This window comes from Sceloporus occidentalis, unplaced genomic scaffold, assembly GCF_023333645.1.
Source record: "Sceloporus occidentalis isolate IW3139 unplaced genomic scaffold, rSceOcc1.0.p SCAF_329, whole genome shotgun sequence".
Taxonomy (NCBI): domain Eukaryota; kingdom Metazoa; phylum Chordata; class Lepidosauria; order Squamata; family Phrynosomatidae; genus Sceloporus; species Sceloporus occidentalis.
Genome location: NW_028317309.1, coordinates 365,791 through 391,549, shown reverse-complemented (window position 1 = coordinate 391,549; position 25,759 = coordinate 365,791). Strand labels below are relative to the sequence as shown.

Below are 25,759 nucleotides of genomic sequence, written 5' to 3'. Positions count from 1 at the left end.
AGACCTGAGCATACCCGGGAACATCCAGGCTCCAGCCAACCGGAGATCTCCCTTTTTCGAGAATGCAGGTAGGCGGTCCCGCTGAGGTCAGTAGGCGGTCCTGCTGAGGTCTGTGGGCGGTCTCGCTGAGGTCAGGGGGCGGTCCTGCTGACCTGCAATAAAACCTGGTTGGGGGGCATGGAGTGACTCCAGGGTCTCCGGGAGAAACATGGAGAGTTCCCAAGGAATGCCCATGAGTCCTTGACTAGCTGAGCGTTGGCAGGTGGCTCTCCGGGCGGGTGGGTGTCCACACTTCTGGCCATTTCCGCCCCAGACCCCCTCACTTCCACCTCCAGTGACCCGGCTAGAAGAAAATCCACCAAATTATCGCTGAACAGACACAAGCCAATAATTCAGAAAGTATACAAGTATGTATAAGTATAAAAGGAAGTTTTACTTTACCAAGAGGGTGGTGCATAGGTGGAACAGCCTCCCAAAAGAAATGGTAGAGGCTAATGGGGCGAATAAGGCCGATCTGCCGGCACATTCTATGTTTCCATGTTTAGGCTCGGGCAGCGTCTATAGAGCAAAAATAAGCCATGAGAGCCATCCAGTGGCTAGAAAAATAATAACACCGTAAACGAAAATTATTTTTAAACTTAACAGCAGCCAGGTCGGCCCCCATTCGGCCCCCGTCTAGTCGCCCGTTTCTCCTGCTGTAAAGAGTTAAACCTTAATAAGTCGTTGGTCTCGTCTTAGATTCAGGAGCCATATGCCTATTCCATGCGTGTTTAATACCCTCACTGTATTACCCTCTACCACCTCTGCTGGGAAGCTGTCCCACTTATCTACCTCCCTCTCAGTAAACATATTAACCACTCCCCTGATCCCATCACCGGACCCCTTAACTCTCCAGGTTGAATGCCATCTCCTACCTTGCCTGCTACGTCAGCTCAGATTAGCGCTAATAGGATTTGGGCTTTGTTAGCACCGTCCGCGCCTCGCAGGATAAACTAAACAGTGCGTTCTATAGCCGGAATATGGATGCGGCTTGGCAGCATTTTCTCTTCCTGCTTCTATTGGTCGAGGTCGGCCGGTCTTCCTCTTCGTGTGTCACCGGGTGCTCCTGTTCCAATGATACATTCGGCAGGCAAGTTCAAATAGGAATTCAAAATTTAATTTTAGTTTCTTTCCTGTCCCTGGGATCGAGATTAGTAACGCTGACCTCATCATCTAAGACTACTGCTGGACACCAAAATCTTTTATTTTTTTTAATTTTTTTTACATTTTTTTTTTTGCATTTTATTTGTCAACCGCAGCTTTTTTAAAAAAATATTAAATAGATTTTTTTCATTTTAAAAATGATATGCTTTTTTTTTAAAATGTAAAAAATGTTTTCCCTTTTTAATTTTAAAAATATTATATTCAATGCTGCTCAAATAAAAAAAAATGCTTTTTTTTACATCGAAAAGAATGTAATTTATGACCCGTGTACTGATTGCAGAAAATAAATGTATAATATATATATACAATTTTTATTAATTTTGCTTTCTTAAGTGTTTCATTTTCTCTCATTATAAACTTTCTTTTCTTGTTTTATTTTATTTCCTGTCCCCCGGGATTTAAATTTTTTGCAGTTGATCTTTTTTGTTATCTAGAAATTATTTTTTATTCTCTTTTATTTTATTTCCTGATCCTAGGATCCAAATTATTCATGAAAATGTTTTTTTTTTTTAAATTGTAAGCTAGAAACCAACATTTTATGTTTTTGCATTTTAAAATGAGATGATGTTTTAACAATCTCATATAAAAAATAGTTTTTTTTTGTATTTATTACAACTTAACATTGACGTAGATACAAAAGCCACAACTTACCCTTATACTGCAAGTTTTACCAAAATCTCTCTCCTTCCTTCCTTCTCTTCTTTCCTTTCTTCCTTCCTTCCTTCCCTCTCTCCCTCCCTCCCTCCCTCCTCCCTTCCTTTATTTCACTCCTTCCTTTCTCCCCCCTTCGTTCTTTAATTTTCCTCTTTTCTTCCCCTTCCTTCCGTCCTTCCTTCCTTCCTTCCTTCATATCTTCCCTCCTTCTTTCCCTTCTTCCTTCCTTCCTTCCTTCCTTCCTTCCTTCCTTTCCCCCTCCATTCCTTCCTTCCATCCCCCTGCTTCGTTCCTCCATTTCCCTCCTCCCTCCTTCCCCTTCCTTCCCTCCCCCTTCCTTCCTTCCTTCCTTCCTTCCTTCCTTCCTTCCTTCCTTCTTTCCTTCCCCCCTTCATTCCTACATTTCACTTTCCCTACTTTCCCTACTTTCAGCTATTTAGTTCAAATCAGTTTATAACTTCTACTTATTTCCATAACTGGGAGCTCCCCGGGTCACTAAGGGGAAACTCTTGCGCCACGTCCCACACCCCGCTCACTTTCCCATTAAAAATAGTGCGTGTTCCGTAACATCAGCGGGATCGCCCACCGACAGCGACCTGACCTCATACCCGCATCCCGCAAAGGGATGAGAACTGTGATGTGATTGTTCTCCCGCTTTTTCTTCAGAACACTGCTTTGCATGTCATCGTCCCTCAGAAGAATACCGGAAGACATCCCTTCAGACATTCGCAAAATTAGAATCGAAAAATGCCATCTGACGGAGTTGTCCAGAGGCTCATTTGGTGGGATCAGCAGCTTGGAGCACCTATGGCTTAACTTTAACAACATCACTGTCATGCACCTGAAAAGCCTGGAAGATGTCAAGAGTCTGAAGGAGCTTCGGCTACAAGGGAACAAGCTAAGTTCCATCCCGTGGACGGCATTTCAAAATACCCCCGGCCTGAAAATCTTGGACTTGAAACATAACAGGTTGGATGTCCTACCTGAGCATGCGTTGAGGTTCCTGGCAAACCTGACCTACTTAGACTTATCCTTCAATCAGCTTACCATCATCTCCAGAGACGTCTTTTACAACTGGCCTCTGTACCAGACGGCTTATGGATCAGAAGGCAGAGCAGAAGCCCGTTCCAGTGCTGTCCTAGCTTTACATGACAACCCGTGGACGTGCGACTGCCGTCTCAGGGGTTTCGTCGACTTTGTCAAGTCTGTGAGCCCCCCTATAATACTGATGAACCCCTATTTAGTGTGCGCGAGTCCAGATTCCAAGGCAGGAAAGTCCTTCCATGAGGTGGAACTAAATGAATGCACGAAGCCAGTGATCTCGGCAGCGGTCACCAATGTCACCGTCCACGTGGGACACAATGCCACCTTTACATGTCTGGTGAAAGCAGCTCCTACACCATCTATATGGTGGACCCATGGGAAAAAGATCATTAAAGCATTTAATGGTACGTTCTGTTAGTGGTCTCGTCAAAAAACATAGCCTAGAAAAATAATTACGCCGGAACAGAAAATGATTTGTAACCTTAGCACGCGCCGGAAGGCCGGCCCACTTCGGCCCCATATAGTCTGCCTATTTTTCCCAACAATACATATACATGTGCTTGTTCTTTAAAACTAGATTTTTTCAGAACATTAGCAAAGTTCAAGTATTTCCAACTATTAAATACATTAATTATGGAAAGCATAACGAGATATAGGGTATAGAGGCAAGACATCATTTGGAACATCTGGTTAAGGACAAATGCCATGTCCTTTTTTTTAATTTAATGTACAAAAGGTTAATTTAGCCTGAATCCTTACTAGCATTTGTAGACCTGCTAAGTCTCTCCCAGATCTGGACGCCCCAGTTTGTCCAGGAACACAAATAGTCAACGTGGTCATCCTACAGCAGAGCGTAGAGGAACAGTCAAGTCCCAGGAGAAATAGAATTTGGCCCTCGTGCTATGGCAAACACAGCTACCAGCCTAATTTCACCTGTACCTTTTCCATTCTTGTAGTATCTACCGTTGACGAAGATACCATTAAATCAGAAATGGCCATCCCTTCCGTGAACCCTACAGATGCAGGAACATACAACTGCGTAGCCACAAATTTCCTGGGCAACGCTTCCACGTCAATATTTCTGAGCGTTCAGCCTCCAAAAGCAGAAGATCCATCGACATTCCAGGCCTACTCCGTCCCGCCATCTTCTTCCGAGGAGAACGTTTTCATAGATGTTAGAATTTCCAAACAGACTGTCTACGGAATCGCCCTGGAATGGTTCGCAGCGACGGAGAACCCGTCGGAGACCTGGTATACCATCTACTTTGGCCGGTACGATGACGCGGACAAGGACGTGATAAATATCGGCCCCGGCATTTATACCTACTCGGTGAATGATTTGTCGCCGGCCACCAAATACGAAGTGTGTATCACCTTGAAGAGTCAACCCCCTAGGAAGGGCCAGTGCATTGTGTTCATGACAGGAAGTGACATCAGTGAACTGGAACAAAGAGAGAAGCTCATTCACATAATCGTGATTGTGTGCGCCATGGTGCTGGCGGTTCCCGCCGCGATGTACGCGTGTACCACAGAGACAAGGTTCAACTGCTTGGAGAAGTGCGTAGGGCTTTGCAGGCAGAAACGTAAGGCCCAAAAAACTCTTCGGAAAGAGAACACCAAAGAAAGCACCTTCGACAGTCTACAGGCCAGCAGCGAGGAGGGTCTGTGCCACCGCGAAACCAACGACGAGAATCGGAGAAGGAGGTGTTCGGAAGAAAAAATAAACAAGGCCAAACCAGACAACAGGAATCCGGCAGAACTTTATTAAAAGCCATGGCTTTTACGTCCTCTGGACTTATTGGTCCAAGTTTTGAGTCCCCCCCCAGAAGAACCAATGGGTTATTTTCCAATGTTTGCCCCAACATACGATATCCAAGAAGAAACCCAAGGGCAGAAACTTACGACAGACTAAAACCTCACTGATTTTAATGGCGGTGATTTCTTTTAATGGAAGTCACGTGAATTTTTTGTTTTTCCGGCACGCTGCTTACCCTGGAGGACAGTCTCGTGGTCTCGCTCCAATCAGGTTGATGGCGTGTTGGTCTGTTCAGCAGGCAACGCGTGTAGCAGCATCAGACGTTCATGTATGTTACACGCAAAGATGCTGCTCCGATACCAGAAAGGCAAATAAGCCGTTAAAGTAAATGACCATTTTTTTAAAGTGAAAAACTGCTCTTTTACCTAAACTTGGATCCCCGAGTGAAAAAAAACAGATATGACTGGACCTTTAATTGATCTGGGGTCCCCAAAAATATACTTCTTTTCCCATTTAACTGTTATTACGATGCCTTTGCTAAAGACCTGCACAGTATATCATATCCATTGCTTTCACTTAATGTTTTTTGCTTTCTTTTTGTGTTTTTTCTTCTTAATTATTGTCTAAGAATACACGTTTGAACTGCACAGAGAACCAGCTGATATAAGGCAGTAATATCGGGACTTTTGGGTCTCTCTAAACTGTATATAAATCGTATTTTTTTTTTTTATATCTATCTTTATATTCAAAATTAAAATGTACTATGTACATTCAATAAATATTAACTAATTCTTATTTTTTTTCCTTATATTTATGGCAAAAGTGCACTACAATACCACTGGACATTATTAGAATATAATAATTCTTAATGTTTAATCTCAGGAATTGTACAAAAATATTCTGTCCTAGGTTTTAAGTCTTCCTTTGTTGATTTGTTTAATTTATATCTCTAATTATTTGCAATTGGCTCTTAATAAAAGTTATATATATTATATGGTATTTTTACCTATTCATCTTTTGTTTTTCGTTATTGTATTGTTATTTCCTAGCTGAAAGCCCACCCTGCCCAACGTACGTTATTATTTTTTTAAATACTTTTTAATGAAGGGAGGCAATTTAGACCCCCACGTTAAACTTATTAATGGTGTAATATGGAAGCTGAATGGGGAGTGCTGACAAAGTGCCGCCTGGTTGCCCATCAATACATCAATATAGTTAAATCCAGCCCAATATACTCGATGGACACTATGGACTCTTTTGCCCATTACGCATAAAAAATAAACACCGAAGGGAGCACAGAAGGGATCCAGTTAGTAAATAATGCTGAAATAAGTCCTTATTACTCTAGTACCCCTCAATACTCTAGGACCACGTGCTAAATTCCATGTTATACAACACGTGTTTCAGGAGGCAGTGGCCCAAAATCTTCAAATCAGATTTTCAGATCTTTAAGTTGCCCCTTGGCCCCTGCATTTTGGATAACGGAAGTCTTCACAGCAAGAAAAAAAAAATGCTGTTGGATGGCCCAATTGGTTCTTTTCTGTCGTCAAATTCTGTTTATACGTCTCAAACCCCTAAATACAAATTATCAAAATGTCAAGTCACCCTCTTCAGTATGGATACATAAAATGTAAAAAATAGATGATAATACTAAATAATAATATTATAGATAGATAATAGGTAAATAATAAATAATAATACTAAATAATACATAAAAATATTAACATTATAGATACATAATAAGTAAATCATACTAAATAGTAAGATTAGTATTAACATTATAGATACATAATAGGTAAATAGTAATACTAAATAATAAATAATAATATTAACATTATAGGTACATAATGCGTAAATTAAAAATAATACTAAATAGTAAATATTAACATTATAGATACATAATAGGTAAATAATAATACAAAATAATAAATAATAATATTAACGTTATAGGTACATAATAGGTAAATAATAAATAATACTAAATAGTAAATAATGTTAGCATTATAGATAAGTAATGCGCAAATAATAAATAATAATACTAAATAATAAATAATAATAACATTATAGATGCACAATATGTAAACAATAATAATGATAGTAATACTCTAAATACATAATATATTAAAATAAATGAAACCACCAAAATAATAATTATAGCAAATAAGAAATTATAACATTATACAAAAAATATATAAAAAAATAGTAATTATATTATAGATAAGTAATCTGTAATACGTAAGCGTGAAGCAAAAATAAGCAGATCATTTCATTGTTTTGTTATGTTTAATGAATTGCATTGAAAATAAGAATAAATGTCAGAAAAGACACAACATCTATTTTTCAGTGAAAAAAAAATAAAAGATGCACATTAGCAATCTCATTGTATTTCTGCAGTTACTTATATGTTCAGCTAATTGTGACATAACATTCTTTCTGATAAACGAATATGTCCGTATCTGCTTCTAGGATTCCACACGACCAGGAGACAATCTGAAATAGTATTTTGGGTGATTAAGACTGAGCCATTCTATTGTTTCCCACAGGCAGTATGATGATCAAGCCTGTTTTCATGTTTAATGCAAAGTGGAGTGCATTTTGCGTGGACTCCATCGCATTTTATCGCATGTAAATCGGAGCAGGCATTCTTTAGTTATTGGAGTTAAAAAATAAGACTTCTATGTGATTTAACTCCTCCCCCGGCTGCCTCTTATGAAAGCAGGAAGCATTCGTCAGTACACTTCCTGTCCATGCTCAGCAGAATTCCTACCCTAGTCAAGGGCAGTTAAGCAGCCAATCACACCAAACACGTGTCTCTGAACACCAATGTTTTGCTAGCATTCACATGATAGGCTGTGCAGGAAGTGTACTGATGAATGCTTCCTGTTTCAGTAGAGGCAGCTGGGGGGGGAGGCGTTAAATCAGGCAGACGTGTCATTTTCTAACTCCAATAACTAAAGAATGCATGGTCCGATTTTCACGCGGTAAAATGCACTGGAGTCCATTCAAAATGGACTCCAATGTCCAATAAAAAATATGATTTTCTATGACCTGTTTCTGAAAACTATTATTTTAAAAAATGTTTTATCTTTCTTTTAAGGCTCACACAGTATATAATAAACAAAATCACTAGGTGTTTTGTATTTTTTATACAATAAAATATTTTTAGCCATTTTTAGCCCTCAACAAATTGTGTTTGATGTAATTGCGCCCCCTTCTGGCCATGTTTGAAAGCCGATTTTCCAAAAAGTTTATATGGCATGCCTTATGGACTGGGTGACCTTCGCGCAGGCGCGCGTCACGTAGGAAAAGCGTTTCCCGGACTAATAGAACGAAATGGAGGACCCCGCGTTTTTCTTCTCCAGCATCAGTTTGAGTTCTGAGACCAGACCGGTGGGGACTTTGTCTTTCATTTGCTGATCTATGATCTTCGGCGTCAACGATCCTGAAATGGTGGGCAGGCTCCATTCCGTCTTGTTGGCCTTGGGCAGTAGGCGCGGAGGTGGAGGAGGAGAAGGTGCACTTGGGGTGAGCATGGAGCCTTGGCTGTTATTGTTCCCGTTTTCGTTTTCTTCCATTTCCTCAAGGGCGAACTTATCAGGAGAGTTGTTGGATCTCTTGAATTTCAGCCACTCTCTCCGGACATTCCTCGGAGGGTGGTCCGTTCTCCTCCGCCTGATTATTCTCCTCAGAGGCATGACTCTGTTAGACTTTTTATTGCGCCAGAACATGGCGGTGGAGATGAAGATAGTGATGACCACCATAATGGCCATTACGCCAGCAAGAACCCCTAACGCTTTCATTGGGTTATCTTTACTTTGCATCAAAAAGGCAGCCATGGGCCCTTTGTGAAGAAGAGTCTGTAAAAGAGTACAAAGAAAACATGTAACTTGGATCCCCTATCTTCAAGACTTTCATCCCATTTATCAGATATATCAGCCCACCATCTTTATATCTATTTTAAAATTTCTGAGATTATTTAGAAAAATTTGCGCTAAATTCATAAAGAACTCAGTTGAATTATCCCGGTCGACAAGCCATTTTTGTGCGATATTTTGAGCTATATTTCTCCTTACTTTTTTTTTAATTAATTTTGCTATTAATTTTTTTTTAATATTTTTTTCCATAACGGTAGCCATTTTAGAATACGATAACAGAATTTTAAAATTTGGAATAATTATTACGGAAATTATTGAAAAGCCATATTCTGAAATACAGAAAAAATATTTTTTTTTTTTGAGGCGATGATGAAATCTGTGTTTGTTTTTTGTTTTCTTATACTCTTTTACAGACAAGAACATAAAAATATAAAAAAAAAACAAACATAAATGCTCTTTGGCATAAGGCTTATATAAAATATAAAAATTTTTAGTGAAGGGGCTGCCTCGGCGGTCCCTTGATAATTTTTTTAACTCTGCCTCTTGGATGGATTCTGGCTCGTTTCAGACTTTTCCAATACATGATGGTGGATATCACTATAGTTATAGATATGCTGGAAAGGGCGGGTACTCATGCAAATCCCAAATATTGTCCATGGACGCTTCCTGAGACTCAAAACATAGGACTTTACCTTTTCTCTTATCTGGAAAAGTCAAAGAAATAAGGAAATTTAACGTTGGATATGATACGTCTAGGGGGGCAAAATACAAACATTGGGGACACTACAAAAGTTACTTAGTATCAGGGAATAGAAGTTGAGGAATGGTTTAGCGAGGCTCTTCCAGACACTAATGTCCACCATGCCCTCGTCTGGAAAAATGTCTTCCAGTATGCTGGGACACGTTTGGAAGCTTTTACGTTTTTGGCATACCTTTTAATATTATCAAAGCCATCATTCCATTGGCTAGGTTTATCACAAGTGTGGTATCCTACGACCCATTCCATGGCAGATGGGCAGGTGGACGTTGGATGTTCTTCTCCATCCTACCTTATATGAGGTAAGAGGAGAAGTCAACGTAGAATAAAAGAAAATACCCTACAGATTCATATATTTAGTTATGTTGGGTGTTTTATTATTTGGAAGCCGACAGGGCCGGCCCGACAATGGAGCCGAGTGGGGCAACCGCTCCAGGCGGCACTTTTGAAGGGGCGGCACTTTGCCGCCCCCAAGCCCTTTTTTTTTTTTTTAAAGCGAAAGAGAGAGAAAGGGGCGCCGAGTGGTTTTCGCTTACCAAGCTGTCAGTACCCGCTCGTCGCCCCTCGCTCTCTCCTCTGTGGCGAGTCTCCCTGTTCGGTCTCAGTGCCGGCTTCGGCTTGTAATGCTGAGTGCCGGAAGATTTCCGGAGCTCAGCATTACAAGCCGGCACCGAGACTGAACAGGGAGACTCGCCGCAGGACTGCTGAAAGGTAAGTACAAGGGGGGGGGGAGAGGAAGGGTAGATAAGGGGGGCGCCAGGGACGGAGGGAGAGGAAGGGTAGATAAAGGGGGGGGGGCGGCATTTTAAAATTCGCCCCAGGCGACATTTTGCCTTGGGCCGGCCCTGGAAGCCGACCTGTAATTTCTAGGTTAAAAAAGGTTTCAGCTTGGTTTACAACTCATCTTTCATGCTGACCATGTTGAAGTAACATCTTGGGTATGTTTCCCAAGTTGACCTCGGTCAGCACCAAAAGTCACCAAACTTTGCATGAAAATAATAGCAGAAGTAGTAAAAAAGAATTGTATTAAGTTCAATAAAGGGGACTTCCCATGAAAAAATTTTTTTTCCAATAAACTTCATATATCTGCTGGCCCAGAGGCCGCCATTTTTCTCAACCATGTGATGTTTTGGGTGACTTTCCCGGCTCAAAAACCACAGTGAGCTGATTCGTTATGGAAATGCTAATGAAGTCCCTTCCGCCATAGACTTTCATTAGTCAGAGTGTTAGGCCGGGTGATTAAGACTGAGCCATTCTACTATTTCCCACAGGCAGTATGATAAAGAGTCGGGGGGGGGTTGTCTAGTAGATTGGGCTTGGATAAAAAAAACTCATACAAATGGCTAAAAAATGGTGAGGTTCCCCTTTAATGAAATGTTAAAAAAGGTAGAAGTCACAACAACGAGTTAGTCACATCTAGTCTTCTAAGACCACAAGCTGTTTTTTTAAATGAATGTTATTAGAAGTGTAAGATACGAAGGGACAGACGGGTTCGTTAAACATCTCACCTCCTCTGTAACGTCAATTTTGACCACAGCCGTCGTGCTGAAAGACGGAGACCCTCTGTCTTTGGCTTGGACCACCACTGACCACTTGCAGTCCTTGTTGTGCGTAATGTTCTCAATGATGTCCAGAGACCTGATATATGATTTCAGGTTAATCTCCCCAGTGTTTTGATCGATGTCAAAAACATTAGCTGGGTCCGCTTGCATGATGAAATAGTCCACAATATTGTTGGGTTCATCTGCATCCTGGTCGGTTGCCTAGGAAACAAGTCATCCAAAGATAGATCTGCTTTCTAAATCTGAACTTTCAAGTACAAAAATAATCTGTATGTCTATTAATATGCTCCTAGGTATGTTAGTGTGTGTATGTTACAGTGTGTTAGTGTGAATGTAAGTATGTTACACACAGTGTGTGTGTAAGAGGAGCGTGGGGACCCCCAGATGCCAGTAACATACTGGGAATTGGGATGGGCGATTTAGGGAAAAACTGGGTTGACTTTAATGTAGAAAAGGTGGGACTTTTTCTACATGAGGGACCTTTCTACAAAAGGTTCTTTTGTAGGCCAACATTTGCGGATTACCAGAAAGATGTCACATGGGCAATCAAGATCTCGGAAGCAAAAAGTAGTTTAGAACTCTAGTCTTCTACATTTCACTCTAAGGATATTGGCCATCAAAAGGTACCAGAAGTCTCATCAGAATGAGATGAGACACCTCTGAGCAACAAGATTGGGTGACAGGACCTTCATAGAACTTGATGCCAGATAAGAACCATTCGGCATGTCCATTTCTCCTGCTGTAACGACTTAAACCTTAATCAGCCATTGGTCCTCGTCTTAGATTCAGGACCCGTATGTCTATCCCATGCATGTTTAATACTCTCACTGTATGAGACGAGACCAAGAACCGATTAAGGTTTGAGTCTTCACAGCAGGAGAAACGAGTGACTAGGTGGGGCCAAAAGGGCCAGATCTGCCGGCAAATTCTAGATTTCTACAATATTCTCAAAGTAACTCAAAAGAGTGATGTTACTTACCTCTACTTTTACTGGGGTCCCAATGACCATCGTTCTCTCCTGAATATTTTCATTAAATTCCGGACAGTGGTCATTGATGTCCAATACCGTGACGAACACCTCTGCCAGACTATACTTCCCTTCCGTATCCTCGGCTTTGACGTAAAAGTTGTACTTTGAGTTGACTTCAGCATCGAGAGACGCCCAGGGCTGTGTGTAAATGATTCCTGTTGACGGCGTGGATAAGAAACCTGCAGAAAAAGAAAAAAAAGCATTACCCAAGAGTTCAGGATCTGTATGGAAGACATTTTATGGTTATATATATCTGCCCATAATATAATGTTTTTAGGCAGCTGCATATCAGCCATTTGTATGAGTTCTCTGATCCCCGATCTACTAAACACCCCGACTTCTTATCATACTGCCTGTGGGAAATAATAGAATGGCTTAGTCTTAATCACCCAGACTGGACTCTTGCTCATCAAAGTCTATGGAAGAACAGACTTCATTAGCATGGCCATAAAGCTCAGTGTGGTGTTTGAGATACCCACCTATAGATTGACCACTATCTGGTTATTTAAAGACCTTTTATTTTTCTTTCTTCCTAGTTTTTTTCTTACAAATTTGACTTGAATCCCAACAAAAAAATTTTTTCTAAAATTATCCCCACTAAAAAAAACATTCAAAATGGAAAATAACAGCTAATTATTATTTCTTTCTTATTCGTCATCCCCCCCCTGCTGACTTTTTGCCTGATATCCAAGTGAAATACAAAATCTATATATAAATATATATTTTAAAAACCTATATTTAGTTTTTCCGCTGGGAAGAAAGTGAGAAAACCAAAATAAATCGTGACAATTAATTTCTTCTCCCTTTTGTGTACACGGAAGAAGCTGTTATATTTGGCTATCAGAGTTCCAACTGTGCACCCCAACCCCCGCCCACCATGATCCAATTAACAGCTTGTTGGAAGGCTTTAGTGAAAAAAATTTAAATCACCAATGAATAATCGCATGTTTTTGTTATACGTGGATAATAAATTAGGTTTCTAATTTTTCCGTGAACTTATGTTTATTTTTCAATTTTAGAATTTTATTACAAATTCATTTATTAATTATATAGATAAACTTAAAAAAAAAATAGAGCATCAGATTATTATTTAAGAATAATTTTGTACTTTTTTTTTAATATAATGCTGTTTTATATTTTTCTGTAAATCCTCATTGTAACGTGCTATTAAAAAATATATACTTATTTATTATATTATTATTTTAATATTATATTTTATTTATTATTTCAAATTAAACAAAATAGCCAATTTATTAAAAAACACATTTTGACTTTTTTTTTTTTTTTTTTACTATGTATTATGTTTTTAATTGTTATAAATATTGATGATATAAATGAGGAATATGAATTTTACTCACGGATCAGATCCAGCTCCGTATATTGAGTACTTTATTTCACCCCAGATTCCGGAATCCAAGTCAGTTGCCTGAAACAGTAACATTAAAAATATTTTGCATACCACCAATGTTTCCATAATATCTAATATTGTATATTTAGACTTTTTTAACCTTAGCCTCAGCATTTTTTCCAAGGGTAATATGAACGGGAGCATAAAGGTCGCCATTGTTACAGCTGGGAAAATATGTTCTTACGGGCCCATTGTCCAGTTTATGAGGACAGGGTCCTGCACTGTCAAAGAGAATCGGGTGACCCAGTAATGTAAATAATGTCAAAATAAACAGGACTTACAGTCACGGCTTACTACGTTGGAGCCTCCGGGAGAGTTCTCTGGGATTCTGGCAATATAGTATTCCGAAGAGAACTTTGGGACGTTGTCATTGATGTCCAGAAGATGGATGGTTATCTCTGCCGTGGAGCTGAATTTTTCAGGTGTATTGACTTCTATCGCTAGGAGCTGGAGACAAAATGGTTAAAATATTTCTAACCCACCTGAAGGAGAAATGTTGTACTTGAGAAGCGGAATGAAGAAAGAAAACAGAAGAAAGAAGACAGAATAAGAAGAGGCAAGAGAAGATGCGGAGACAGGGGACACGGAAGCGGTCAGCGGAGAATGTAGGGGGGACATTGAGAGAGAGTGTGAGAGAGCATGAGTAATAGTGAGTGGGAGTGTGAGAGAGACTGTGTGAGTGTGTGAGTGAGCACCCCGCATGTCTAACGCCGAGACATGTAAGCAAGGTCACAATATAGTCCCTGTTTGATTCGTTACAGTAAAGCATGATTTTTTTTTTTTACAATATTTTTTTCTATAGGGGATCCAAAATTTACAATTGTCTGCTTTATTTTGCATATTATATCCTTAACTTTTTAAATACAATTATTAAAATGATAATTATGTGAAAAAATACCTTAAAAACAAGGAAATGGTACTTCTCGTAGTCTATTCCAGCAGAATTCTCCACAATTATTGTGACTTGAGCCTCGTTCAGGACGGTTTGGGGTACCACGCGTAAAATACCACCGGGTCCAACCAAACGTAGATTAAATTTTGCATTGGCGCCCTTTAAATAGAAATAATTAAATAAAAATAAACAAATGAAAATTATTATTTTTTTAAAATATATATAAAAAAATTTAAATAAAGAAAAACAAAGCTAGGTACAAATAACGTCTATATCATGTTTAAGTAGCCAAAGGGGCCTTTACGATTGCATTAAAACATGATAATTTGCCATTTCCCAGGTAAAATTTTATTTTAAAATTTGAATCTTACGAACCTGATCTGAATCATTGACGGTAATTTTAAGTCCTCTTAGGATCTCTCCCTCTGGCGGATGCTCATACATGGTCAGTTCAAATTGATTTTGGGGTCCATTTTCACCATAGAAAGTGGGAGGGTGGTTGTTGAGGTCAACTACTCTTATGGTGACCACCGTAAAAGCACGACCCACCACTTCCTCTTGCGCGTTCAATTCCGAAACCTGCCAGGGAAACACGGTAGAATATCGAGAAACGTTTCAAAATGGCCGAATTATTTTAGTTTTTTAAAAAAAAATGTTTTTATTTAGCAAAAAAAATTCTAAAATAAAATCTGAGATCTTTAAAGCCCTAAAACAACCAGACAGTATTGCAGAAAGGACATGAAATGTACTCCAACCGTGATGATCAAAGACCAAAGATCTTGGCGGTGCCACCGCTCCATATCATTCTGATGATTTTACCCCCCCCATTGAAAATGGCAGAGCATATTACCCCACCCATGCTCCACCTCCTCCTGCCCATGCTCCACACCTTGAGCAAGTCTAGTTCCCCCCAGAAATATTCCTGTGGACGCCCATGCCCTTGGTGTTAATACAACAGACATCCGAGTAAGCCTTAACTATAAGGACAACATTGAAGACACCATGGAAGGGGCTTCAGGGATATCAGGAAGAAATTTAGAAGCTTAATCTCGACCTATCACCAACTGAACCCCTAAAGAAATGGTTCCTATGCAACAGCCAGTGGTTCTCTATGAGAACCTTATCTCTCGTATAATTTGGCCAGTAGAATGACTTCCTAGTAGATCATGTATTCTCAAGGGTTACCTGGATCTTCAGCTCATAGACCTCTTTCTGGAGTTCATTCGGATTTTTTATCACTGTTATCACTCCAGTGGAATTGTTGATTGCGAAAGCTCCATCGCTTCCTGAAACGTTATTATAGAAGGAAAATGGGCTTATAAAATGATCATGGAGAAATTTATAATTTTTTGGTTAAATATATAAGGGTAACACAACTTATCTAAGTGAACGTTAGCAAAAGTAGTGCTTTACTGCTCTCTTTAGGCACCTTTTGCCATCTTGTTTATGTTCGATTCTCTTTAGCTCCAAACCTTGTTATAATTATTTGTTCACAGATATTGCAGATTTACTAAAATGCCAGATGTTTCACTCACATGCCCTCGCCTAAAACTCGCAACCCCGTCTAGAATTTACCACTGTTATTCTTGGGCCCAAAAAAGAAGACCGATGGCTTTGCTGGTCAGTCTTGGATGGGCCTACCCTGTGTTCCTACCTTAAACACCCCAAACAGTGGCAGATGCCCATATATTTGGTGGGAATGTCCTCTAAGACCTTCCTGGAAAGATGCTGGAGTTCTGCTAATGAGACATCTTCTAAAATTCCTCTTATCCATACCTGCTAAAATCCCTTAAACGTAAGCTCCAAACTATGAATTCCTTGTCATCTTATGTGTTTGGAAATCCATTTTTTATAAGGATTTTGCATAATAAATAGCCAAAAAAGCCAATATTTTGCTTGAATTTTTTTTTAATGTAACTGCATTGACAATGGCCTATTTTATTTCCACGTACCTTCTAGGAGATAATAACAGATAGTGTTGGGGCTTCCTCTGTCTCCATCATATGCTATAACGGTAAATATTTCAGATCCCTGATGATAAAAAAATAACCAATGAAGAAATATATATATCAGGAAAAGTGTCAATGAAAATAATTTGCGATTTGAGTGTATTATGCAAAAACGTGAAAATATTGAGCAAAATATGTCCAAATTGGTAAAACATTTCGTTCAAAATCACCCTAAAACTTATTTTAATGCCATATAACGTCATATCCTTTCAGATGCATCACATTCTGATTCATCATAATATGAGCATATCCCCTGGAGCTCATGGATTAAAGTGACTAAAGGAAGAAGAGTATGATGTCATACGATGTCATCAACTGAGATTTAACTGGTAAGGCAATCCCCAAAACCCATGCCTCAACATTCACATGTAACTTACCAAAGTAGTGTCTTCATATACATAACCATAGTACGGGGTTCCTACAAATACTGGGGGAGAATCTTGGACATCTGCAACGTTGACCGTCACGGTGGTAGTCGACGAAAAGATCTGGTGTTTGCCATGAAGTTTCCCTCCTCCATCCTTCGACGGATATCATATTAATAAAAAAATAGACACATTAGCTAAAGGAGATTACATATTGTACATTTCTCATCTTAATTCATGGTTTGCGTTTCTTTATTTGAGGCACAACAAATAGAATTTGAAGAAGAAGACAAATTAATGACTGGCAAGGGCTTAAATCACCCATTTTTATCAAAAAATAACAAGGATGAATAATAAACACAAACAAAATTGATGGCGCTGTTATCATAATCTTTTTTTTACTCTATTGGGTATTCAGAGGGGTACTTATGACAAGGTCTAGGAGGGTAAGGAGAAGAAGGCCACCTGAGTTCTTTGCGTTCTGCGGCAGAGATTCCTGACAATGACTTCACCCCGAGCACTGGGATATGACGTCATATCTAGACCGTGCAAGGAGCAGGAGTCTCCATCCATCTGGCGAATGCCAACTGTTAGCTCAGAATGGGAGAAGGGGCTGGGACAGTGGGGGAGCCGGGACAGTGGGGGAGCCGGGACAGTGGGGGAGCCGGGACACTGGAAACATTTTTGAGGTACTGAAGGCCAGGGACATCACCCATAATGGAAAAAAAAATAGCATAGGATAATTATACAGGACAATCAACATACCTTAGCCAACACTATGACAAAATGAGTCCTTGATTTCTCAAAATCTAATGGCATTCCTTCTTTTATCCTCAGAACACCGCTGTGACGATCTATGGAAAATTTACTGTTGTGCGCATTCTGGAAGAAAATATTTGAGATGTTGAGATGTTATGGGGTTATTGAAGCCAATATGGTGGCTCATGATGCCCATATGAAGACCTCAAGAGGTGACATGTTATGGTGCCCAAATCTGGAAGTCAAAATGGGACTTTCTATGGTATGGAGATACCATAGAAGGTTAGCAATGGTCAGGTGGTTGACCATGAAGACTATCTTCAGTAGTATTTGACACACACATTCAAAGATAACCCTTACCTATCAAATTTGACCTTGACTGATGTTTTATGAAACAAAAAATGAAATTCAAGCAGCACTTGTCCCACCTAATAGGCCACCTAAGCAGTGGCCTAAAGTGCCAACTGGCATGGGGCACCATTGGCCGTCATGCCAATGGTGGAAAGAGCAGTCCAATTACCGTATAGATTTCGGTCCCTCCTGGACCTCCCTCGTAGCCATATTTGGTGTGTATTATATTTGTGATTGAGACTTTGGACCTGAGGTTTAGGCAATTAAAAAAAAATAACCATTTGATTTAGCAAAATTGTGAGTTATTTTCATACATTGCGTAGCAAGTGGGTGTTGTTGCCAACCAAACAAGCAGAAGATAATATAGCGCAAGTTATGTGTGAATGCGGCAAGCTGTGAACAAAATCAGACGTTAAAGCCTAAGGCCCAGGAGTGAAGCAGAGAAAGCCACCTAGAGACAGATGCTTTGATATAGATTTAAAAGGATGCGTATGTCATCCGTCAGAGGTGTTATTAACTTGTAATTGAGGACAGAAAGATGTGAGAGAGAGACGGAAGAAGGAGAGAAAAGGGAGGTAAAGAATATGTAGAAAGAAAGTATAAATTAAGCCTTAAAAAGCCACAAAAGATGGGGCAAGAGGGAGAAAAAAAGGGGGCAATGGGCTGCACCCATCCAGCCATTCTTCTGGGATTTAACTCTTTATTTCACAACTGGACCACCTGGAGAGGTCTGTCCTGGATTTGAAGGCCCTACCACTACCCTCCGACAGCCTTTAGTAGGAGGAAACTGGGTGGAGAACAAGTGCAATGTGGGTGGGAGTGGGTGGAGCGTGGGCGGGGCAACACATTATTCCCCTACTCCAACAAAAGAAGAATCTGACCTGGAAACCCAAGAAAGCAGAATTTCTCCCAGAGACTCCGGGGCAAACTCCAGAACTCCCATATAGGACTATATGAAGTATCTTTTAGTAGTAACACCGTTTAGTGGATAAACGGCCATGTGGTAAGATGAAGAATAACATTCAAGCTTTCAAGACCTCAGAGGTCTTAACTTGCCTGTATCGAATATGTAATACTCCCGCCAGATCCGTTGTCTCTATCGACTGCCTCGATCTGAAAAATACTGCTTCCCGGCGGGGCATCCTAAAAAAAAAAAGAGGAACATCTATTTAAACAAGAGGGTGGATTCCAATTACAAACTGCCCCGAGGGATCATGGGAAATGGCTGAAATTGCATGTGAATTAACGAACCTCAGGCACCGTCACAATATATGGTGTGTGAAGGAACTGTGGGCTCTCGTCGTTGGCGTCCGTTATCAATATCCGGACCCTCTCAGCCACCTATATTAAGAATAAAAAACATGGAAATTGTAATAAATATTCTAAAATGTTTTTTTTTTAAATATCAAATATGCTAAATTATTTTGTATTATTATTTTTTTACTACCGGATTTCGACCAATAGTGGCTTTTAGCCTCATATCTCGATGAACATCAGCATTCCAGACTTACCTTGTTTAGACCATCTGATATGCTAACAAGTACTTCGATCTCATCCCGTTTCTGTAAAACAAATGTTTTTTTTAAATGTTTAATATATTATAAATATTTCCTGCTTCTAACTGTGTCTACCTCTAATCCCACCCCTGCTCACCTCCAATCCCACCCCTGCTCACCTCTAACCCCACCCCTGCTCAGCTCAAAACCCACCCCTGTTCACCTCTAACCCCACCCCTGCTCATCTCAAAACCCACCCCTGCTCACCTCTAACCCCACCCCTGCTCACCTCTAACCGCACCCCTGCTCATCTCAAACCCCACCCCTGTTCACCTCTAACCCCACCCCTGCTCATCTCAAAACCCACCCCTGCTCACCTCTAACCCCACTCCTGCCCACCTCTAACCCCACCCCTAGGTTGTGTCTAGGTTACACATCATGTCTCTCCTACTTGCATGCATTATAGCAGATCCCAAGCTCACCCTTCCAGTGAAAACCAAAAATGATAATTTTACCTCTCTGTCTAGTTCTTCAATTAACGTGACATTTCCGTTAAGAGGGTCCACGGCAAAGTAACGTTTCATTCCAGGTTCAAACGTCAGGCCATAGGTCACCGGATAACCCTCCGGGTCACTTCCATTTAGGGTATAGATATAAGAACCTTCAATGAATACATAATTAAATATATATATATTAATATAAAACACATATTACACATTTTTATTTTAAATTATATTTTACATTTGAATTTATATTTCATTCTAAAATTATATTAAAAAATTTCACTGAGAATTTCCAGTTTAATTTAAAGTTCCAATTGACCTAACTCTATTTTCTCCAAGTTCTAATTTACCTTATTTTTTTTTTTTTCCTAAAAATGAAATTTTGGGGGAAATTCTGGAAGATTTTTAAAAATTCTCTGCATTTTCACATTTTTTTTCACAGGCTTATTTCCAAAACACCAACATTTTTAAATGAAAAAAAAATTAATAATAATTAAAACAAAATATACCGTATATAATTTTTAAGTTCAATATTATGTTTTTTAATATATTTTTTATACTTTTTCTTACCGTAATGCATTTAACCCCTTAATGACAAAGCCTGTACATGTACGGGCTCAAAATGCATTGTTTTCAATGGGATTAGAGACCACCCATTGTCCTTAAGGGGTTAAAACACTTGATCGCACTAAAAATCACAGCTAGGGCCCGCAAATAAATCCATAAATATTTATCTGTGCCGTGCATATTAATGAGCTGTAGGATGTCGGTGTTAACGGAATGTGTGACATGTTCCTCTCCTGGCTTGGAGTAACCCCTTCCTGGCCGCTTTCCAGAATATACAAAAAAATTATAAAAAGAAAGGTATTACCACTGACCTACTGGTGTGTCTTCCGAAACGCTCAGCAGGGCCATGTTTCCATTGTTGCTTCCGGCTCCGTTGTCAAAAAAATACGGGGCGTAATTGGTTTGGGCTGAAAAAAAATAAAATACAGATTAAATATTTTTAATATGTAGAAATTTACTAAGAGAAGTGCCATGTACCTCTGTATACAGTAATAACTCCCAGTGCTGTATACAGTGATATAACTCCCAGCGCTGTATACAGTAATATAACTCCCAGTGCTGTATACAGTAATATAACTCCCAGTGCTGTATACAGTAATATAACCCCCAGCGCTGTATACAGTAATATAACCCCCAGCGCTCTATACAGTAATATAACCCCCAGCGCTGTATACAGTAATATAACCCCCCAGCGATGTATACAGTAATATAACCCCCAGCGCTGTATACAGTAATATAACTCCCAGTGCTGTATACAGTAATATAACTCCCAGTGCTGTATACAGTAATATAACCCCCAGCGCTGTATACAGTAATATAACTCCCAGCGCTCTATACAGTAATATAACCCCCAGCGCTGTATACAGTAATATAACCCCCAGCGCTGTATACAGTAATATAACCCCCAGCGCTGTATACAGTAATATAACCCCCAGCGCTGTATACAGTAATATAACCCCCAGCGCTGTATACAGTAATATAACTTCAATCGGTGACAAAAACCTGGTTTTATCTCATTTTGCTCCCTTTATCTGCAGACCTGGAGCCGCAGTTGCTGTCAGTCATGTGATATTTTGGTGACTTTCCCTGCTCAAACACCACAACGAGCTAATGCTTTGTGGCAATGCTAATGAAGTCTCTTCCTCCATAGACTTTCATTAGTCAGAGAGTCTGATAAGTGATTAAGACTGAGCCATTTAGTATTAGCGTGTGTGTTTATCACTGTATGGGGTTAGCATGACTGTGTATGAGTGTATGAGTGTATGATTTTAGCATGTGTGTGTGTTAGTGTATGATGTTAGAGTGTGTAACAGTATGGTGTTAGCATGAGTGTATGTGTGTTAGTATTCAGTGTTAGTATGAGTGGGTGTGTGAGTGTCAGCGTATGGTGTTGGCGTATCAGGGGTGAGCCTTGGGTTAGTGGCTCCTGGGAGGGGGAGAGGAGGAGCAGGATAATCAATGTGTGTGAGTGTAAGCTGGTAGAGTGAGTGGGTGTTACACCACTAACCCCAGGCTCGCCCCTTTTCTCATCAGATGCGTTTGAATAATCATTTCTGTTTGCTCCACTTATTGACCACCATCCCTGTAACAAAGTTTTACTTTACTGAGAAGGTGGTAGATAAGTGGAAAAGCACCCAGCAGAAGTGGTAGAGGGTAAAACAGTGAGGGAATTTAAACATGCATGGCGAATGTTACATCGCAATGACTTTTTAGGGTCAAATACAGGAATGTTAGTAATACAGTGCAGTGATGTCATCAATAATCCTTTAAACCTAGAGTCATGTCATTAAGAAACTATGATGATGTCATCAGAACAGCCAAGTCATGTTGAGAATTTTTTTTGTTAAAAATATTATATTTGGTAAAATTATATTTTCTGTTTCTTATCTCACCGACTGGGAAATGCTAAACACCCTCCCATCCCTTCTACATTATTTGCCCCCCAATAAATATTTAAATATTAACTCTTTCATAGCCTGTCGTGAAGCTCCTAATTTACTGACCTGCTTATGACAGCAGCCAAATGGTTTGAATAACGGTCAGGAGGGGAAGGTATTCTGGATGGAGGCACCTGTATTCAAGCAGGGATTCCAGCTGTGGTATAGCAGGAAGAAACACACCAATCGGGACGCTCCGATATCATTCAATCAGAGAATATGAAGGAGACGGTTCTAGACTGTGTGACCCTGAGAATCCCCCCCCCCCCACACACCCCGAGAACCTGAGACTGGGGTAAAAACCCTGAGAATCTGCCCATTCCACCCGAGACCCTAAGATTGGGTAAAAACCTTGAGAATCTGCCAATTACCCCTAAGACTTGGGTAGAAATCCCTAAAATTCGGCCCATTTACCCCGAGACCCTGAGATTGAGGTAAAAACCCTGAAAATCTGTAAATTGACCCCAAAACTGAGGTAAAAACCTCTAAGAAACTGCCAATTTACCCTAAGACCCTGATATTGGGGTAGAAGCCATGAGAATTTGCCAATTACCCCCAAGACTGGGGTTAAAAACCCTGAAAATCTGCAAATTCACCCCAAAACTGGGGTAAAAACCTCTAAGAAACAAGAAACTGCCAATTTACCCTAAGACCCTGATATTGGGGTAAAAACCATGAGAATCTGCCCCTTCACCCTGAGACTGGGGTAAAAAACCCTGAGAATCTGACAAATCACCCAGAGACCATGAGATTGGGGTAGAAATCCCGAGAATCTGCCTGTTCACCCCAAGACTCTGAGATTGGGGTAAAAACCGTAAGAATCTGCCCATTCACCCCAGGACAGGGGTAAAAAACCTGGGACAATTTCCAGGTAGATACATATTTATACTGGAGACATTTTTTAATGTAATTTAAGGTAATTTTAAGCCCTGGATGATACATTTCTGGTGAAAATATGAGACAAGCTGACATTTCTCGGAGAAAAAACATTTTTTGAGGACTCTCTTAACAACATATTCCAAAAAATACTATCAAAGAACCTTCAAAAAGGTTGTCCATCGATAACAACATGAATCGGAGCCATAGTTCCTGCCCCCCTGAGCTTCATCAAGCTCTAAATTAACGCGTTCTAATTTAATTTTAAATTTAATTTAAATTTCCCCCCCAAAAATCCAGAAATCAGAATTTTTCCCCACAGCATTTTCCACAATTGACACTTTTATTGTCGACCTTCTTCAGGAATAAAGAATGAAATCCGTGCCGCAACGCAGTAGACAATTTTAATAAATTTTTGTTTGAAGGAAATCCTTAAAAAAAGGAGAAAAAAAGAAAAAAAGAAAAAGGAGAAAAGCTTTTTTTTTTTTTTTTTTCTTTCTCAAAACCCTTAGGTTAGGAAGGGTTAATAAATATCCCTCTGTGAGGTTAATAAGAAGGGATTAAGCTTTCGTACCAACTGCTCCTCCAGCCCGAGAAGAAAAGAAATTGAATTCCACTTACCCGCCAGGCAAACGTGAAGTACGGAGAAAGGGATGAAGACGAGACGGAGGCCGGTTTTAGAAAAGAACATTTTTGGTTTAATTTAAAAAAAATAAAATAAAATATATATATATATAATTTAGAGGAGTTTTTCGGAGGCTGCTAACTTTCCGAGCAGCGAATAAAGAATCTCTGTGCCGTCGGAGATAACAACAGACGTTAAGATGCTAATCCAATCACACGTCCTATTCTCCCCTTCTGCTATCTTATTAGACCAATTAACTTGCGAGGCGTAGAGTGATATTTTTTTTTCTTTTTCTCATTCCAACTACCCCCCCCGTGGACTGTTTGAATTTTTTATTTTTTTTATTTCTAATTATTTAATTTTTTTAAGATGTATATTTAATTTGTAAATTATTTAATTTATAGAGATTTTTTTTTAGATTTTTTTTTTTTTTTTACTGCGTCAGGCAAAAGGTTGAATTATTATTATTTTTTTTTAATTCGGAAAATTATTTATTGTACATATTTTATTCTTGGAGCCAGTGGGAGAGCTGAGTGGGAGTCACTCTGTATCAATAGTTTTGTTGTTATACACATGGCTGGGTTTCCGACTCGAGTGGGCTTCAGCCTATCAGCTCCATGGTCTTAGAGGTGCCATGGGATGGTTGAAACCATCTAGTACCAACTTTGATACCTGGGAATCCTTCAGATTTACCCCAGGTGCTCTGGGTTGCACCGATAATTACCCTAGACTCTGGGACAACCATTGATCGCTAGGCGGGGAGGAACTCTCGATCTTTTTTCACCCACATCTCACATGAAAGCTCTAATTCCACCCTAATTTCCTGGACGCTGTATGGAACATTAGGGAGTTCTTGCCATTATATACCCTACTACATCTACCTACCCCCTACACATTATAGCCCCATCAGTGCTGTATTTATGGGGGTCTGTGCCCTAGGCTTGGCCGAGAAAAGTCCCCCCCAACCACCCTCATAGATCTAGTGGCATATTCTCTCCTAGGTTGACTAGGAGGTCAAGGCAGCCATTTTGCCACATAACTATGGGCAGATTGCCCTGTTGGGTGATCATACTTCCTGGCGTGCCAATGCTCCTCATGGCGGTTGGGGAGGTCCCTTCTAATGGCCCATATAGACTCCACAGTGATGTCATAGGCCGGCCTTCAGCATGGTAGATGGTGGCCGTGGAGGTTAGTGGTAAGGGGTGGCTGGGGTGCTCCCCTGGGCCAGAGCTAGGGCAGCACCCAGCCAAGGTACGTCTCTGACAGGACCTTTCATATGGAGGGTCCGTTGGGTCTTCTGTTGGTCTTCTCTCTGCAAAGGGCTAGGGTATGATGTCATTAGGTTGGGTGACGATGGTGCTATGGTGGTTTCCACAGACCTCTGCCGTATATCAAGGTGACACATGCCTAAATGCTTAAATTCCTTCACTGTATTAACTTCTACCACCCCTGCTTGGAGGTTGTTCCACCCATCTACCACTTTCTCAGTAAAGTAAAACCTTTGCAATATTACATAAATGCCCCTGACCCCCAAGTCCAGATTGGACAAATGGCTTTGATCTGCCGCCAGATTCTATTTTACTTTTTAATGCATGTAAATTGCTTGATCTGCTTTAGTTTGCAAAAATACACGATAATTGATAAAATTTGCTCATAATCAGCCTAATTCAACCTTGATTTGCCTTTAAAAGAACCATTGGCCTCTAAAGCAGATTATGGATTTTTTTCCCTTTTTTTTTATATACATCTTAACTTCCGTTTTCAGGATCTGTGTGATTATTCCTCCCCATTAGGTTATGTCTGTTGTTGATTTGCTGATTGTTGCCATTGCCCGTGCACTCTCTTTGAAGGTTGCCGTGATTAAAATGTTTGGTGTAGTAGAGTAAAAGGAGAGGAGAGAAAGAAGAGAGACAAGAAAAAAGGAGAAGGCAAAGAATATAGAGAAAATGAGAAGAAAAGGAAGTGAGAGAAAGAGAGCGGAGAAAAGAAAGGAGGACAGTGAGAAGGGACATGACAAAAAAAAAGGACAGAAGCAAAAAGGGAAGAGATGGAAGAGAGAAAGAGAAGAGGGAAAAGAGAGAGGAGAAAAG

At 39.9% G+C, this 25,759-nt stretch overlaps 2 protein-coding genes across 2 annotated transcripts; one reads left to right on the top strand and one right to left on the bottom strand.

Moving 5' to 3' along the window:
• The first annotated feature begins 1,019 nt into the window (after positions 1–1,019).
• Positions 1,020–4,669, top strand: LOC149274471 (leucine-rich repeat, immunoglobulin-like domain and transmembrane domain-containing protein 2). The gene is made up of 3 exons (XM_089505443.1): positions 1,020–1,129; positions 2,524–3,305; positions 3,858–4,669. Exons 1-3 carry the CDS (start codon positions 1,020–1,022, stop codon positions 4,667–4,669), a joined length of 1,704 nt encoding a protein of 567 aa, XP_089361569.1.
• A 3,308-nt stretch (positions 4,670–7,977) lies between these two features.
• LOC149274470 (cadherin-related family member 1-like) lies at positions 7,978–23,735 on the bottom strand. The gene is given in 18 exon segments (XM_089505447.1): positions 7,978–8,514; positions 10,798–11,052; positions 11,831–12,046; positions 12,048–12,060; positions 13,240–13,307; positions 13,584–13,736; positions 14,188–14,340; positions 14,557–14,760; positions 15,367–15,467; positions 16,134–16,212; positions 16,568–16,711; positions 17,321–17,437; positions 18,722–18,808; positions 18,917–19,006; positions 19,177–19,227; positions 19,677–19,822; positions 20,543–20,638; positions 23,666–23,735. Coding segments are annotated over 18 exon segments (2,580 nt in total).
• Between the last annotated feature and the right edge of the window lie 2,024 nt (positions 23,736–25,759).